The sequence below is a fragment of the Equus quagga genome, chromosome 11 (assembly GCF_021613505.1).
Source record: "Equus quagga isolate Etosha38 chromosome 11, UCLA_HA_Equagga_1.0, whole genome shotgun sequence".
NCBI classification, from domain to species: domain Eukaryota; kingdom Metazoa; phylum Chordata; class Mammalia; order Perissodactyla; family Equidae; genus Equus; species Equus quagga.
Genome location: NC_060277.1, coordinates 16,445,977 through 16,460,907, shown reverse-complemented (window position 1 = coordinate 16,460,907; position 14,931 = coordinate 16,445,977). Strand labels below are relative to the sequence as shown.

Sequence of the window (14,931 nt, the reverse complement as noted above, 5' to 3'; positions counted from 1 at the left end):
TCTGCTGGCTTAAAATTAAGTAGGGAAAGTACTGTTTGTTCTTGCAATTTCCCACCCTTATAGATTCAGTCTCCTCTCTCATCTTGGAGCCAAGCAAAGAGATAATGTTATGAAGTAAGATGATCTGTGCAAAACCCTGAAAGCCATTAGCACAAAGGAAAAATTTTCCCTTCTATCCACATGACCAGCTGGTTAGAGGCTAACATCCGCACCCCACCCTCACCAGATCTTCCCTCTGGGGTTAACAGCTTTAAATGCGCTTATATGTCAGCGTGCTTACAGTATGCGTGAATAATAAACAATCTATATCCCTGGCAACATTTACAGTCTGTCTGTCCACAGAAGCCTGTTTATTAAAGGAACCACACCCCCTTTTCCCTTTTCTAAACATTCCTCAAGATTTGTGCTTTTTTGCGCTCCTTCTCTCTGTTACTAGAACAGTACTGGGTACCAAAAAGAGCTAAAACAATGCTAATCTTTTGACTTACATTGACCCCACTGTCCACTACTGGGATTCAGATAGTTAGGATAGAGGCCTTGTGGTTTTTCCAGGTTGTTCAGTACTGTTCGAATATTCGTTACCTATAACAGAAAATGAAAGGTTACTGTGAAAATCTGAAAAACAATTTTGGTGCCAATCTTCTGTCTTTCTTCATTATATTTTTCCACGTTAGAACAAAAAGGTTGATTTCAGTGATGTAGAATTAGAGCAAAGATGGTTGCCACCAGCTTACAAAAATGATAGCAGTAAGTGAATGCAACCATACTGATCTACCACATGCCAGACACCATCCAAGGAACTAGGGATATATCAGTGGATAAACGAAGTCATTACCCTTTTGGAATTTGCATTATAGTGGGATGAGACAGATAATAAATAAATAAGTATAACATGTCAGGGGGTAATAAATGCTATGAAAAAAATACGAGAGGGTAATGGGACAGAGAGTGATGTGAGGTGGTGAGGCTGTACTGTGTTGGCCAGGGTCATCTGGGGAGGCTGAGGGGACAGTCTTTGAGCAGAAACTTAAAGGAGCAAAGGAGAAAGCCATGTAGAAAACTGGAGGAACAACCTGGGCAGAGGGGGCTGCAAGTACAAACGCCCCGAGGAAAGAATGGGTTTATAAGACTACTGAGGCTGGAGGTGAGGAAGCAAAGGGAGAATGTCCGAGAACAAAGAGAACAAGCCTGGGCCCACAACACGCAGACCTCACAGGCCATCATGAGGGCTTATTTTATTCTGAGTGTCATGGGAAGCCATTGAAGACTTGTGTGTTTACAGGTTTGGTGTGACTGGGGGCAAGAGAGGGTGTGGTGGTCAGGTGGCTACCGCAGAGATGATGGATCCTTGGACCATAATGACAGCAGAGGTACAGGATAGAGCCAAAGGATTTTTTGATGGATTGGACCTGAGCTTTACCAAGAAGACTAAGAGGACCTCAAGATTTTTCGTCTGAGCCACTGGGTAAATTGAGGTGCCATTTCCCAAGATAGTGAGGACTGGAGTAGAAGCAGGTCTGGGGGTTGAGTCTAAGGCATTTTAAGTAGGAGTTGTCCTGCAGACCTCTTAGTGGAAACATTGAATAGATAGTTGGATATAGAGTCTGGTGCTCAGTGGACAGGTTGGGACTGGAATTATAAATTTGAAGTCCACAGCATAGAGATAGTATGTAAACCCATGAGACTGGATGAAACAGAGCAGAGACGGAGCATAAGAAGAAGAGGCCCCGGTTTGAGTCCTGGGGCTTTCCAGTATTTAGAGGTTGGGCCTATGAGGGGGATCCAACAAAAGAGATTGAGAAGGAGCATCCAGTGAGGAAGGGCAAACCAGGGGAGTATTGTGTGCCTGCAGCCAAGCGCAGAGAGTGTCTCATGGAGAAGGAAGTAACCATGTGCATCCGATGCTGAGAGGGAAAGGAAGATGAAAGGTGAGAATGATCACTGGATCTGGCAATGTGGTGCTCACGGCTCACCGTGACAGATGTGGTAGGGAGAAAAGTGGGACTGGAAAGTGTTCAAGAGAATGTGAGACAAGAAGAGAAGATAACAAGGATGTCTCTTCCAAGGAGTTTTGCTGTAAAGGGGAGCTGAGAAATGGGGTGAAAGCTAAGGGCAGAGTGGTAGGGTGAATGAATTTATCCAAATATCTATGAGTTTGTTTCTTGAAAATTAGAAATAGATTCAATTGCTACCTCACATTTGTATAAGACTTCGAGTTAAAAAAGTCTTTCACATACTTGGTTCATAAAGTCCACACAACACTATATATTTTTAGATAAGGAAAAAAATTCAGGGAGTTAAAGTGACTTGCTTGAGGTAGAGAGAAGCAGACATGTACGCCAGGCCCCTTCACACTGAGTCAGCACAGGGCCATGAAGAGACCAGGGGTTTGCAGTCTGATTAAATGAAATGGTGCATATAACAAAACTTCATCAAGAGCCATGTCAAATTACACTTGGTTGTTCTTTTCCACATCCAATATTACTAAATCTCCCCAGAGAGGAAATTGCTTCTCACAAGTACTGCTTTGCAATGCAAGGCATTTTGGAGAATCTCACCTTTTCAGCAAAGACGGGGTTTCCTGATAAGTGGCTCAAATGTATAAACTCCAAATGCAGAGTTCCGAATTCTGCCAAAATACTGCTGCCTCCTGAGGCCCAGGGCCAGTTCCTTCCAATCCCACTAAAGAAGAGAAGAGATTGAAGAGTTATGGGTCAGACTAATTCTGGGTGTTTTTTTTGCAGCTCTAAATAGCAGAATGAAAGAGACAGCTTTTGAATAATGGCATCTCAGTGAATAGTCCGCTCTGGATATTTCTAAATACCCAGCACTGTGGTCTTTGACTGGCTCCTGATTTCAGGCTTTGATTCCTATCTCCAAATTGAAAATTAGTGTTGACTTAAGTCAGAAAGACGTTGCTTTGTACTCGCTGTTGATGAACAGACAAATATTTTGGAAGGTACTGACCAGACCATATAGAGATGCACACCCATTCCAAGTGGAATATAAAACCAAATTAGACCAAAACACTCCCACCATGCCCCAAATCCCACTCAAAGCCCTTTAACGTTTTAATTAATTTCAACCTGAGTTTCCACGAACTGTTATAGATATTCACATTATGTACAAAATCTTTCTTGGATATAAGATAAATTTCAAAGATTCATTAGGTATATACTTGCTCGATTCCTCTCCAAACCCTTTATCCAATTACTAGACTTCCTTTCTTATGTTTCTCTTGACACTATTTTACCTATTTTCTAAGTATATTTTCTAAGGCACTCACTCATTCCATGACCTATTTAATCTATGCTCAAGAACTTCCAAAAACTATGTAATTCAAATATGAAAGGGGTCAAAGGCAGGAGCTTCAAAAATTATTGCCTCATGGCTTCACTTGGAGAAATGCTTCTTAAAAAGAGTTATTCCTAAAAACACTCACACACACACACACACAGAAATACACATAAAGTGGCTCTTGAGACATGGTCATATTCTTGGGTACAGTTATTTCTGGGAAGCCACATAAAACATCAAGATGTATGTGATAATTCAGATGAAGAATAAAGTCAATGAGTCTCCCGACCAATAAATTCCCTTGCATAAAGCCAAAAACCCTCATTTTGGTTTTAGTTCAGAGGCACATCTACTGCACGCGTATTTGCCAGGGACTATGCATGGCACTGGGTTACAAGGATGGTTATGACGAATAAATTGTGCTTTTCTCAAAGACATTATAGGGTAATGGGTCTAGTGGAATGAAAGAATAAATAGTTCCAACTGAATATGGTAAATGTCAGGAAAAGTGGGTGATGAGTTCTCTCAGCAACTAGAGCCAGAACAGGCAATCCGACATGATGGGGATCAGAACAGATTCTTTCAAGAAGAAGGGTCCTGAGTTGATTCTTGAAGGATGACTAAGAATTAGTGAGGGAAGAATGGTGGAAGGGAGAATGTGGACATGGAGAGAGTGCACAGCAGAAGGTCTAGCCAGAAACTGGGGGCGGCTCCGGATACTGGTGAGTGGATGGACCGGAAGGTGGCAGGAGAGAAAGCATAAGATGAAGTTGAGGCCAGATCTCGGAGGCTTGTGGACGTTTGATTTTCCTCTCTTTCCAAGTTGGATTCTATTTAAATACTGCTCTTGGTGTCCTCTAGATTTCCTACCCCCTTATATCATCTGCAACTCTGAGTAAACCCTTCCAGTTCTGTCATTGCTTCTGCTGCAGGGCTGCTGAAGAAAAGGAAATTAGTGAGGATGCCTGATATTTGACATTCTAGGCTGCCTTCACACTTGCTTCATTTCTTTTAAGAGCAAAATCTAGATTTTGTTCCAAAACATAGATTTACAGTAAATCTAATAAAAAGTAAGACTAAGATTGGAAAATCACCTATTCCTTTATTGTAGAAAATGCCTTATATTTATTAAGTTCTGGGAACGTGAGTCAGTTTTTATTTTCCTGGTTGGCTTAGATTAAAGGAGTATTCAATCATCCAAATAGGATGAACAGCTACTTTCAAATTTTAACATATGGCAAATGCACACAGTAATTGGTTATTAATTTGTTGTCATGACATATTATTTTTTTTATTCCAACCATTTCATCACTGACCAAAGTCAACAAACCTATTAAACAAAACTACAAATTTCTATGTTCTAGAGAAACTATTAAAAACAAAGCCACAATATCAGGGTAAGAAGGAATGAGGACTTCATCTTGGAGAAGGAAGAGGACAGTATGCTGGGGACCCCGGCCGTTTCCAGATCCTCAGGGACGGGTTCTTTTCATTTCAGGATATTAGAGGGTGTGGTGGCACTAAAAAGCACTAAAATTCAAATTGCTTTTGTATCCAGGCATTTGTTCCCTGCTATTAATGTAGTTAATCAAGAGAAAACTAGAGACATACTGAAAAAAAATTCAGTACGTTAAAAAAATTAAGATTTAAAAAGGGTTATACATATATTCTCTCTTTCTACTTCTTTGCACACATTCATATTAGAAGGCAAACAGTGCTCTTTTCTATCACTGTTTAATTATATAGGGAGCAAGAACATTCAAAGCACTAGCAAAGGATAAGTCATACTGGGTTTAGAATAGATGGTATTTTATAGGAAAGAATGGCTTTGGTTAACATCTTTTCAACCTGAAGAATTCATTTATTTCAGTAAAATTATAAGATTAACAGTTGTGCTGGCTCTTATATATAAGTCAGGGAAGGGTTTCAAGAAATCGTAGAGGACATCATTATATCTAGATATTAAATAAGGCCACTCACTTTTTCTTGGGCAAAGCTGCAAAGACCTGGAGATTGGCGGGGGGAGAACACGGGGCACACACTATGGGCCAAAACTGCTAAAATACATACACGTTGGGGAAACAGCTGCCTACATGCACAGCAAATGTGCAGTGAGTCAGAACTAAGTTCTGGTCACTCATAGAATGACTTCTAAGATCTGTTTTTTCTCTAAATTCTACAAGTCCACTGAGGAGTCTATTTATCTGTATGACTCTAACTTCTAAAATGATATATATGGACAGTGGGCACTTGACACCAACATGGTCGGTTTGTGATAAAGGGAAATGAGTCCAGAGAGAGCTCAGCTCCCTTGGTCTGGGGGTTAGGGTGCCCAGGGCCTCCCATGATACCAAAGGCTCTAAGCTTTCTAGACCTCTGGGGTCAGAATAAATCTCATCTGAGGGAGCAGAGGATTGAAAATGTCTTTAACTTCAGCTCCATTATCACAGTATTTTAAAGGCTGTCGTAGTGTCCTTTAACTTTATTTTACAAACACTAATAATATTTTAGAAAAATATTTTAAAGATAACAGTTTGTGTTCAGAAACTATTAGTTCCATACGGCAGGCATGAAAGGGAAGAATATTTAAATATCCCCAATTTTGTTATAATGACTGCATTTTGAGTCAAAATGATGAGTCAGCATATGGAAATGTATACACAAAAAGGCAATTAACATGATTTGGGGAGCTGCCAAGCGTTTGGTTCAAAGAATCCTAGAACAGAACTTCAAACTTTGCTATCACTCTCATTTCATTTATTTCTGTTCCCTCCAATCCCCAGTTCTCCCATTTTAAATTGGAGTATTATTTAATATATGTTTCAATTTTTAATGAAAGTAAATTCTCAGTAGTCTACAAAGGAAATAATTCTTTGAAAATAAAACCTTACAACAAAAAATAACTGATTTTGGCAATCGCAATTAGAAACATGTCTTTAAAAAAATCGAGTTGCTATGATTCTTTTGAAAATGTGGAATACTATGTTGTTGCTTTAGAGACTATAATTTGAATGTAGTTTATTACCAGTGATAATATGCTTCCTCATCCTACTGTACTCAAAAGCAAGAAGGTATAATTATTTACTGACCTCATAGCTCTAATAAGCAACGTGCATTATATATTTTTCCTTCTCCCTCCTGGGAATGGTTAATAGTGCCAGAGAAAGGAGCTACAGTACTAATGATGCTATTCTACTCACGTTTGAATCCCACAGGAGAGCTGCTAACTCTTCTCCTGGAGCTTGTAATAAATCAAGTAGCTGCAGGGTTATTCTGGATTGATGGTATAGCCCTTCAAAATAATCTTAAATCGAGCTACTGAAAGTTATGTGTTATAGTGATTGCTCGGATATAATTTGGATCATTAACAAATACATTTGACTAGTTTGTATAATCAAATGCAACAAATAAAGAATTTACAGAACTGAAACAATTCTAAAAAACCACCAGATTTCATTAGCTATGACTTTCAGTTTACTCTTCCTTGCTGCTTGCTATTCTAGGCAAAATGGGAAATGGGCCAATGAAGACTTATCTAGAGGATTCTTGCCTGACTAATTTCTGATTAGCTGATCAGTAAACAAACTCCCTTCATGTTCATAGTCCAGAATATAGGTTACGCCTTGGGGTTTTGGAGTTAATAAGTTTTGGAAGAAAAAAATTCCCCACATTCTATGTATTATGGTAAAGCCTTACTTCTGTATGCAAATAGAGAGACACACAGGGATATTTAATTCAACAAAGCAGATAATCCAATATTATTCCTTTCGGATTTTAGCACAAATTAGGAAAGAATAATTAGAAAGTTCGTGAATGATTGTTTCATTTAACTGTATTCCCAAAACTAACTGATTGTGAGATTAAGCAATTTCCGCTTTACTTATTTCAAATGTCTCCTTCCTAAAATGGTTTGCACAGTGCCAGTGTTTCAAGTCCGTAGTCTAAGACCTCACTAAGAGTTGGACTAACAATTCCAGGGACTGGCATTCCAAGACGCATCAAGATTCTACTGTAGCTCATTCATAGAAAACTTGACTGGGAGGACGACCTCCATGAGTGCTTTCCCACAGGGAAAGGTGGCTAACACAGGGTAGCCATTTGACTGAATTAATTCGTAATCCATAGCTTACTCCTTCTGAACAGCGGCATGTGGGTTAAATCTGCAAAGAATTTCCACACTCAAAGCTTTTAACCAAGGGTCAAAATAATGTTTTAAAATTAGCCATATCTTGCTGCCTCTTATGGGTGATTATTTCATATAGAATTGAAATGGAATACTTATTATTTTAGTTTATCCTTACCCTCAATACTACTGTCCTTGTATTTTACTATCTAGGATTGGAGGAGAGGCTGGGGTTCCAAAGTCTCAGCTGGTGAGAAACCCTCCCTAATTCCGTAAATAACCTGCTTCTGAGGCCCAAAGAGACCAACCTTCTGCTTTCCAGCCGTCCTTTGGGTAAGATCTCTTTGCTAACACTATCGATAGACCGCAAATTAGTGGAATGTAGCTTCTGTCCAGTTATTGGGCAAATTGGGATATCCTATCATTAGGTTTTGGGAGCACCATGCCAAAAAGGCTAGCAGTACTGATGAGAAAGCATTTCAGTGCTTTTAGGAGGTGTGGGCATACACGCACATTTACTTTACTGTACTTAAAAAAAAAAAGAAATCATACTGTACACATTTTAAATATACATTACTTTTTTTCATGGACATTTCCCATGCCAATCAATGTACATCATCACTGTGGTTGAGAGCATAGTATCTGATTAATGGACATATTCTAATTTACTTAAACATGCTCCTACTGATGGACATTGAAGCTTATTTATTTTTTATGTTTTTGCCACCAGAAACAATTCAGTGGTATGTCGAGTTCTTTTTTAAAGCCAACTTATTTTCATACAAAAATGTCTACATGGATTCCAGCTGGAAGATGTTAGTTTAATTGTCTAAACTGATAATGAGGATGGATCTGGGAATGGGTATCGGAGGCATAAATGTCCACTGTTTGCAGAGTTATTTCTCTTTGCAGCCTGGGCTTATTATATCCCACCACATTTGGTAGCCTCTAGAACTCTTGGGATATTTCAAATCCATCTGTTGTAAATCATCACATCAAGTTCTTTAAAACTGAGGAAGGGGGAGCTACAGACAAGCATTTATAACCAGACACTTTACTAATGAACTTCAGGAGGGAACACAAGCATAGTATATTCCATCTTCAGAAATGGTAATTCACAAATACTAGTTTTGCCAGACATCCTCTTCTTTTGATTTTTAGATATAATTGTTCCATTACTATAAGAGTTTAACACATATCATCATCCTGAGACATTACTTAAGATCCAAGGCTACAGTGAAATTTGGCTATGTTTATTTATCTCTGTCTTTCACTGTATGGGTCTATGGATCATCTATGGATCAAGCCAAAAGAAATCAGTACTGACCCCAGTTTTTAATTCTCCAAATTCTGTTTACAGCCTCTTTCTGTAATCAGAATGGCCAGGATTGCTCAGTTCTACTAGATTTTTAAGATCTTCAAGGACAGAGACCCTGCTTTATGCACCTGTGTAACCCCAAAGTCTAGGGCAGTGCCAAGAAACAGAGGTGCTCAATACATGCTTCACTTAATAAAATTAGGAAACAACAATGAAAGGTTTGTGTCATTAGTTCCCATTCCAACTTATATCTAAATAATAATATCCCATATTGAGTGTCACCATAAATGCCCTCTTAGAGCCAATTTAAGAAAAACATCCTCTCTAGGCTGATCACGTAGTTTACTATCACAAATTTGCAGTGTTCTGAAGTTGTGATTTCTAAGAGTTGATATATGGTGAAATGAGGAAAATAAAGACAGGATGGTAAATGTTTATGCAGGCTAAATTTTATTCAGTTTAAATGACTGTCTTTTATTCTGGATCTATGTCCTTATTTTTGTGACGTTAAGCTAATCTTTTTCTTTTTCAATGAAATAATGATATTAGGTCGGTTGTTGTTGTTGTTTTTGGTATCCTTTTTTTTTCTTTTCCTCCCCGAAGCCCTAGTACATAGTTGTATATTCTAGCTGCAAGTCTCTCTAGTCCCTCTATGTGAGCCACCGCCACACATACTACTAACAGACGAGTGGTATGGTTCCAGGCCTGGGAACTGAACCTAGGCTGCCAAAGTGGAGCACGCTGAACTTTAACCACTGAGACATCAGGGCTGGCTCTGGTATCCTTTTTTTGGTGGTGAGGAAGATTGGCCCTGAGTTAACATCTGTTCCCAATCTTCCTCTTTTTTTCCCTCCTCAAAGCCCCAGTACATAGTTCTATATTGTAGTTGCAGGTCATTCTAATTCTTCTATGTGGGATGCTGCCACAGCATGACCTGATGAGCAGTATGTGGGTCTGTGCCCAGGACCTGGACCAGCGAACCCTGGGCCGCTGAAGTGGAGTGTGTGAACTCAACCACTTGGCCAAAGGGCTGGCCCCCTGGTATCCTTTTTTGATGAAATAAAAACACTAGCAACCTGAGGCCAGTCTCTCAATAATTAGGGAAATTTTACTTGCCCCATGAAAGCTAAAAGTCTGGAACTACTGATCTTAAGACATGGCTGAAGCTATGGAGCAGCTACTATTGGAAAGAATAGCTATCAATTATGCCAAAACTAATGCTAGTTTTTGGCAGAAAGTCTGAGGTATAAGAGGATAACATTAAATGATTTTGTTCAACAGGTTAAAAAAATAAGCACTTTCAGGGTACATCTTGCCAAACTCAGCAAGTAAGACTGAGTCAGTCAGCCACCCATAATTTACTGAGGGCTTACTATGTGCCAGGTTCTGTGCAACGCAGACACAAAGCTCTGGAGGAAACACGCTAAGGTTTTTTTAATGGTCAAGATGGCCTGCTCTGAAATTCTGGAGGGTTGGGGTATCAACTGCAACTCAATTCAATTTTTGTACAGGCACTTAACTAGAGGCAAAACAGTTTTTGGGGAACTATTTCTGTTCTTTCTATGGGCATTCCTCAGAGGTCTTTAGGGAAGAAGTCAAGTGGGTCTAATTAAATTTTTATAAAAGAAAGTGAACTTTCTCTGACTGGTACACGAAGCACACTGATATGTTATCACCAAGTTCAGCAGATCCTCGCCATAGGTCTTTTCCAGACATTAAAGTAGTTGGGAGTAATTGGGAAAGATTCATTCCCTGATGCTTAATAAATTAGTTATCACTGTACTTCAGAGTGGGCAATAAATTGTTTCTAAGGCAAGATCAGTAAAACAAATGCTAAATTAAGGAACCTGTAATGGAAAATGTAGCTAATGCTAAAAATGCTATTCAAATTCCCAAACGATGAATTAACAGCAAGAAAGTTCAAGAAAATAGATGATGTCTAGGTCGTCAGAGCCAATAATTAGTGTGTTCTTTTTTAAGGTGCATTATGTAAATTCAGATAGTTCTCTTAACATCGAATGGAAATCTAACCAACCAAAAGAAACCAGACAGTTAATTAAGCCACTTTATAATTTAAAACGGTAGCTTTCCTGAATTTTTGATTTTTATATGAGAAGAATCACACAAACAGAAATGTGTGCATAGCTTGTGGTAAGAACAGATTCAGGAATTACATGGAACAGATGCTGGCGAATAAAGCTATCGAGCTACTTCATTCTCATTTTCCTGCCGTCTGCCTACAACTTATGGTTTAGAGGTTGTGGAAAACTGTGTTACGAAACAGTTTGGCAGCTAAAGTTTTAAAAACATAAAGATTAGAAAAGAATAAAGAGGATAACGAGAAAAAGAATAAAGAGGAAGAATAAATTGTTGAGGAAAACTCAACGATAAAGACAGGTATCCTTGTCAACAGAATATTAACTGCTACAATGGAATCAACGCCTGTCCTGTTTTGTCCTAAAGGATCATCTGTGTATAATTCATGCTATGCTGCCTGGCGACATCTTCTCTGTTATTTAACTTTTTGCATGCTTAAGCTTGTCTCCCTAACTGCAGAAGATGACCTAAAGGCAGAGATATAATTCTATTTCTCTTACCACCCATCACCTCCTCAATTTGATATGCACACAGATGCCGTAATTTGATGATTTATCTACTTCAGCAACAAATCCATTTCTAACATTACTGTAAGCCATATTTTTTTCTATAAAACTCAGGAAGTACTCTAAGCAAAGTTTATTACTTGTAGTTAAACTATTTTACATGTATTGACACTTTTATGTTTACCTTTAATTTTCATGTTTATATATTTTCAGTAATTAAGATTCTTTATATTATAGGAAAAAAATACTGAAAAATTTAACTAAACTCCCAACCGCTTTTACAGAGTAAGAATAATCAAAATGGGTAGTTTACATAGTTTAAACTTTTGGTAGACCCCTAATGCTGATATTAACATTAAAAAATGTTTCAAAATACTAAGTAAATGGTTGGTGGAACTTTGACAGTAAAACTACCTATTTCCTAGAAGAATATTCAAAATATCCGACTGCTGACAGACATAACTGTAACTTTTAGAAATCTTTATTTAATGTGTGTTAGCTCGTGCAATGCAAAGATGAAAACAGCAATACAGTATTTTGAGACCATACAATCATTATTTTACCTTTAAGGAAATACTCGGATAAATGAGTGTTGACATAAAAAACTGTAGCCTTTGGTAATTTAATTAGTTACAAAACATCACAAAATGCTCAAATGAAAACATCAAAGTATTATTTTGAAATCAGAAAGAATAATCTCTCTCATTTTACCTTTAAGGAAAAGGAAGAGAGGAAAAAACCTTCCTTCTCTACCTTCTGCTAAATGAGTTTGGGTTTTCCATGTCATTAAGAGTACAATGCAAAGGGCTGGTGTAGAGAATTTTATGTAATAATTAAGCCGTAAACACTGTGGTTCTTAAGCTGCTGAGGATAGGGTTTGGTGATGTCATGAAAAGAATCTCGGAGAGATAGAGGAATCTGGAATGGAAGGGGAGAGGCTGAACTTAGGACAAATTATACTAGACTAAGTAAGACCAGACTTTCCAAACACATATTGTCTGAAATGAACTGTTGTGAAAGAAAGCAATGAACTGGTAGGAGGATTCCTGGGTTTTATGGATTGAGGCTACTCTGGGTACAAAATAAAACTTGTAGCTGTGATGCGTGACTTCTTTTTCCTTGAATGTCAACTTAAGAATACGAACAATGTTTATGGGCTATTTCCCCCCATTCAAAATGGAAATGCTCTCTTGGCTCCCATGGTGAAAAGGCACATTCTTGGAATTTAAGGTTACCTACTTCAGTTAATAGTAGAATGCCAAGGTGAAAAACAGCACGATTATCTTGTAATGTTAAGCACTGAGAAGAAAATAAAACAGGATGATGTGATGGTGTCTGACAGGGAGCTTCTTCAGACTGGCTTGTTGCGAAGACCATGTTGAAAGGGAGACCTTCAAGCTGAGATAAGCAAGATAAAAATGAACCTGTCAGTGAAGACCTGGGAATGGCTCCTGCAAGTGCCCCCAGGCGGGCATCAGTCTGCAAAGTGTGCAAACAGAAGGCTGGCTGTGTGGCTGAAGGACAGTGAGGGGACTCTAGTGACAGGAATACTGGAGAGCTGATAAAGTGGCAGGTCACACAGGGACCTGTAGGCCAGAGCAAGCACTTGGATTTATTCTAAGTGCAATGGGAAGTCACTCTAGGTTTTAAATAGCAGGTGATGAAATCGGATTCACATATTTAAAAGTTCACTCTGGAAGTTCACTGTGGGAAGAATGGACTATATGGGAGCAAGACCGGAAGCCAGCAAGCAAACAGGTATCCAGGCGAGAGACAGATGGCGGCCTGGACTAGGGGCCAACAGGAGAGATGGACAGACGTGGAAGTATTTGGGCTGTCTCCGGAGGTAAGAGTTGTCAGGAAGAATTAAATCTGGGGATGAAGGACAAGAATCAGGGATGATTTCCAGTTTCCTGGCTCTAGCAGCTAGGGAGGTTCTGACACCATTTCAGAAGGCAGGGAAGGCTGCCGTAGGAGCAGGCATGACGAAGAAAAGCAAGAGTTCTGTTTTTCAGATTTTGCTCTAATAAACATCATTCCCAATTACAAGGAAAAAACCCGAATGTGATCATTTTAATTTTTCTTTTTTTGGTTTTTTACAAAGATCAATTTATTCAATTTGAGGAACCTTTCTTTTGCAATGGCTTTTCTGAAATTATTTAAAAATTATGAAAATAACATGCATATGACAAAAAAATGGAAAACATACAAAAGATGATGTAATGGAAACTCCAGATCCTACTATTATTTCTCAGAGTAAACACCACCCATAATTTACTGACATCTTCTCCAAAATTTCCTAGTACATGGTCACTAGACAACATTTTTGAAAATACAAATGGAAGTATTTTCCATATATTACTACACATTTTCATGAAAAAGTAAAGTATCTTGGTGCTGTACCTCATTATAGCTGCATACTATTCCAGTGCATGAGTGTACAGTGACTTATTCCACTATTTCTCTTTTGTCTCAAGGTTTCCTATTATGAAAATGTTGCATATTCATGAGTAGGACTCCAGGATAAAATCCTACATGTGGAATTTCTAGGTTCTAAAGTATGCATTTAAAATTTAATAAACACCACCTAATAATCCTCTAAAGAGTTTGCCCCAACACACACTCCCTCTAAGTACACATGAGAATGTTCTAACTCCTAACTCTGGGCATCCATCAAATTTTTAAAACTTAGTGAACCTGCTAGGTAAAAAGTAACATCCTTTTTTTTTTTTTTAAAGATTGGCACCTGGGCTAACAACTGTTGCCAATCGTCTTTTTGTTTTTTCAAAGATTGGCACTTGGGCTAACAACTGTTGCCAATCTTTTTTTTTTTTCTGCTTTATCTCCCCAAACTCCCCCTGTACGCAGTTGTATATCTTAGTTGCACGTCCTTCTAGTTCTGGGATGTGGGATGCCACCTCAACGTGGCCTGATGAGCGGTGCCACGTCCACGCCCAAGATCCGAACCCTGGGCCGCCGCAGCGGAGCGCGCAAATTTAACCACCTAGCCATGGAGCCGGCCACAAAAAGTAACATCTTAATGCTATTTTAATTTGCATTTCTGTATTTATGAGCTTCTGACGTTCAATAGGCAATGCATGTATTTACGAACTCGTCCCGTTTATGTATTGATATTACCGCCTCTCCCATTTCTATTATTTTTTATACAGTTTAAAAAATTACACAAGCAATGCACACTCACTGTTCTGAGTGAAACAACATTAACATGAATTGAGAAAAAGCTAATATTATATCCCTACCTCTTTGCAATTTCTTCCACCTGCCAATCCTAGTTAATCAATACTATCCACCCATATGCATACAAACATATGGATATACAGTTGTCGCTTGGTATCTCACCAGGGTTTGGTGCTGGACCCCCATGGACACCAAAATTGTGGATGCTCAAGTCTCTTATACTATAAAATGGCGCAATATTTGCCTATTACCTATGCACATCCTCCTGTATACTTTAAATCATCTCTAGATCACTTATAATACCTAATACACTGTAAGTGCTATGTAAATAGTTGTTATACTGTAGCATTTAGGGAATAATGACAAGAAAAAATAGTCTGTACACGTTCAGT

At 38.6% G+C, this 14,931-nt stretch overlaps 1 protein-coding gene across 1 annotated transcript in view; it reads right to left on the bottom strand.

Moving 5' to 3' along the window:
* Positions 1-14,931, bottom strand: part of MAN1A1 (mannosidase alpha class 1A member 1) — a 161,051-nt gene that overhangs the window by 22,823 nt on the left and 123,297 nt on the right. The window contains exons 7-8 of the mRNA XM_046676214.1: positions 2,559-2,682; positions 489-582 (exon numbers count right to left, since the gene is read on the bottom strand). Coding sequence (XP_046532170.1) covers positions 489-582; positions 2,559-2,682 — 218 coding nt within the window. The remainder of the gene's footprint in view (positions 1-488; positions 583-2,558; positions 2,683-14,931) is intronic.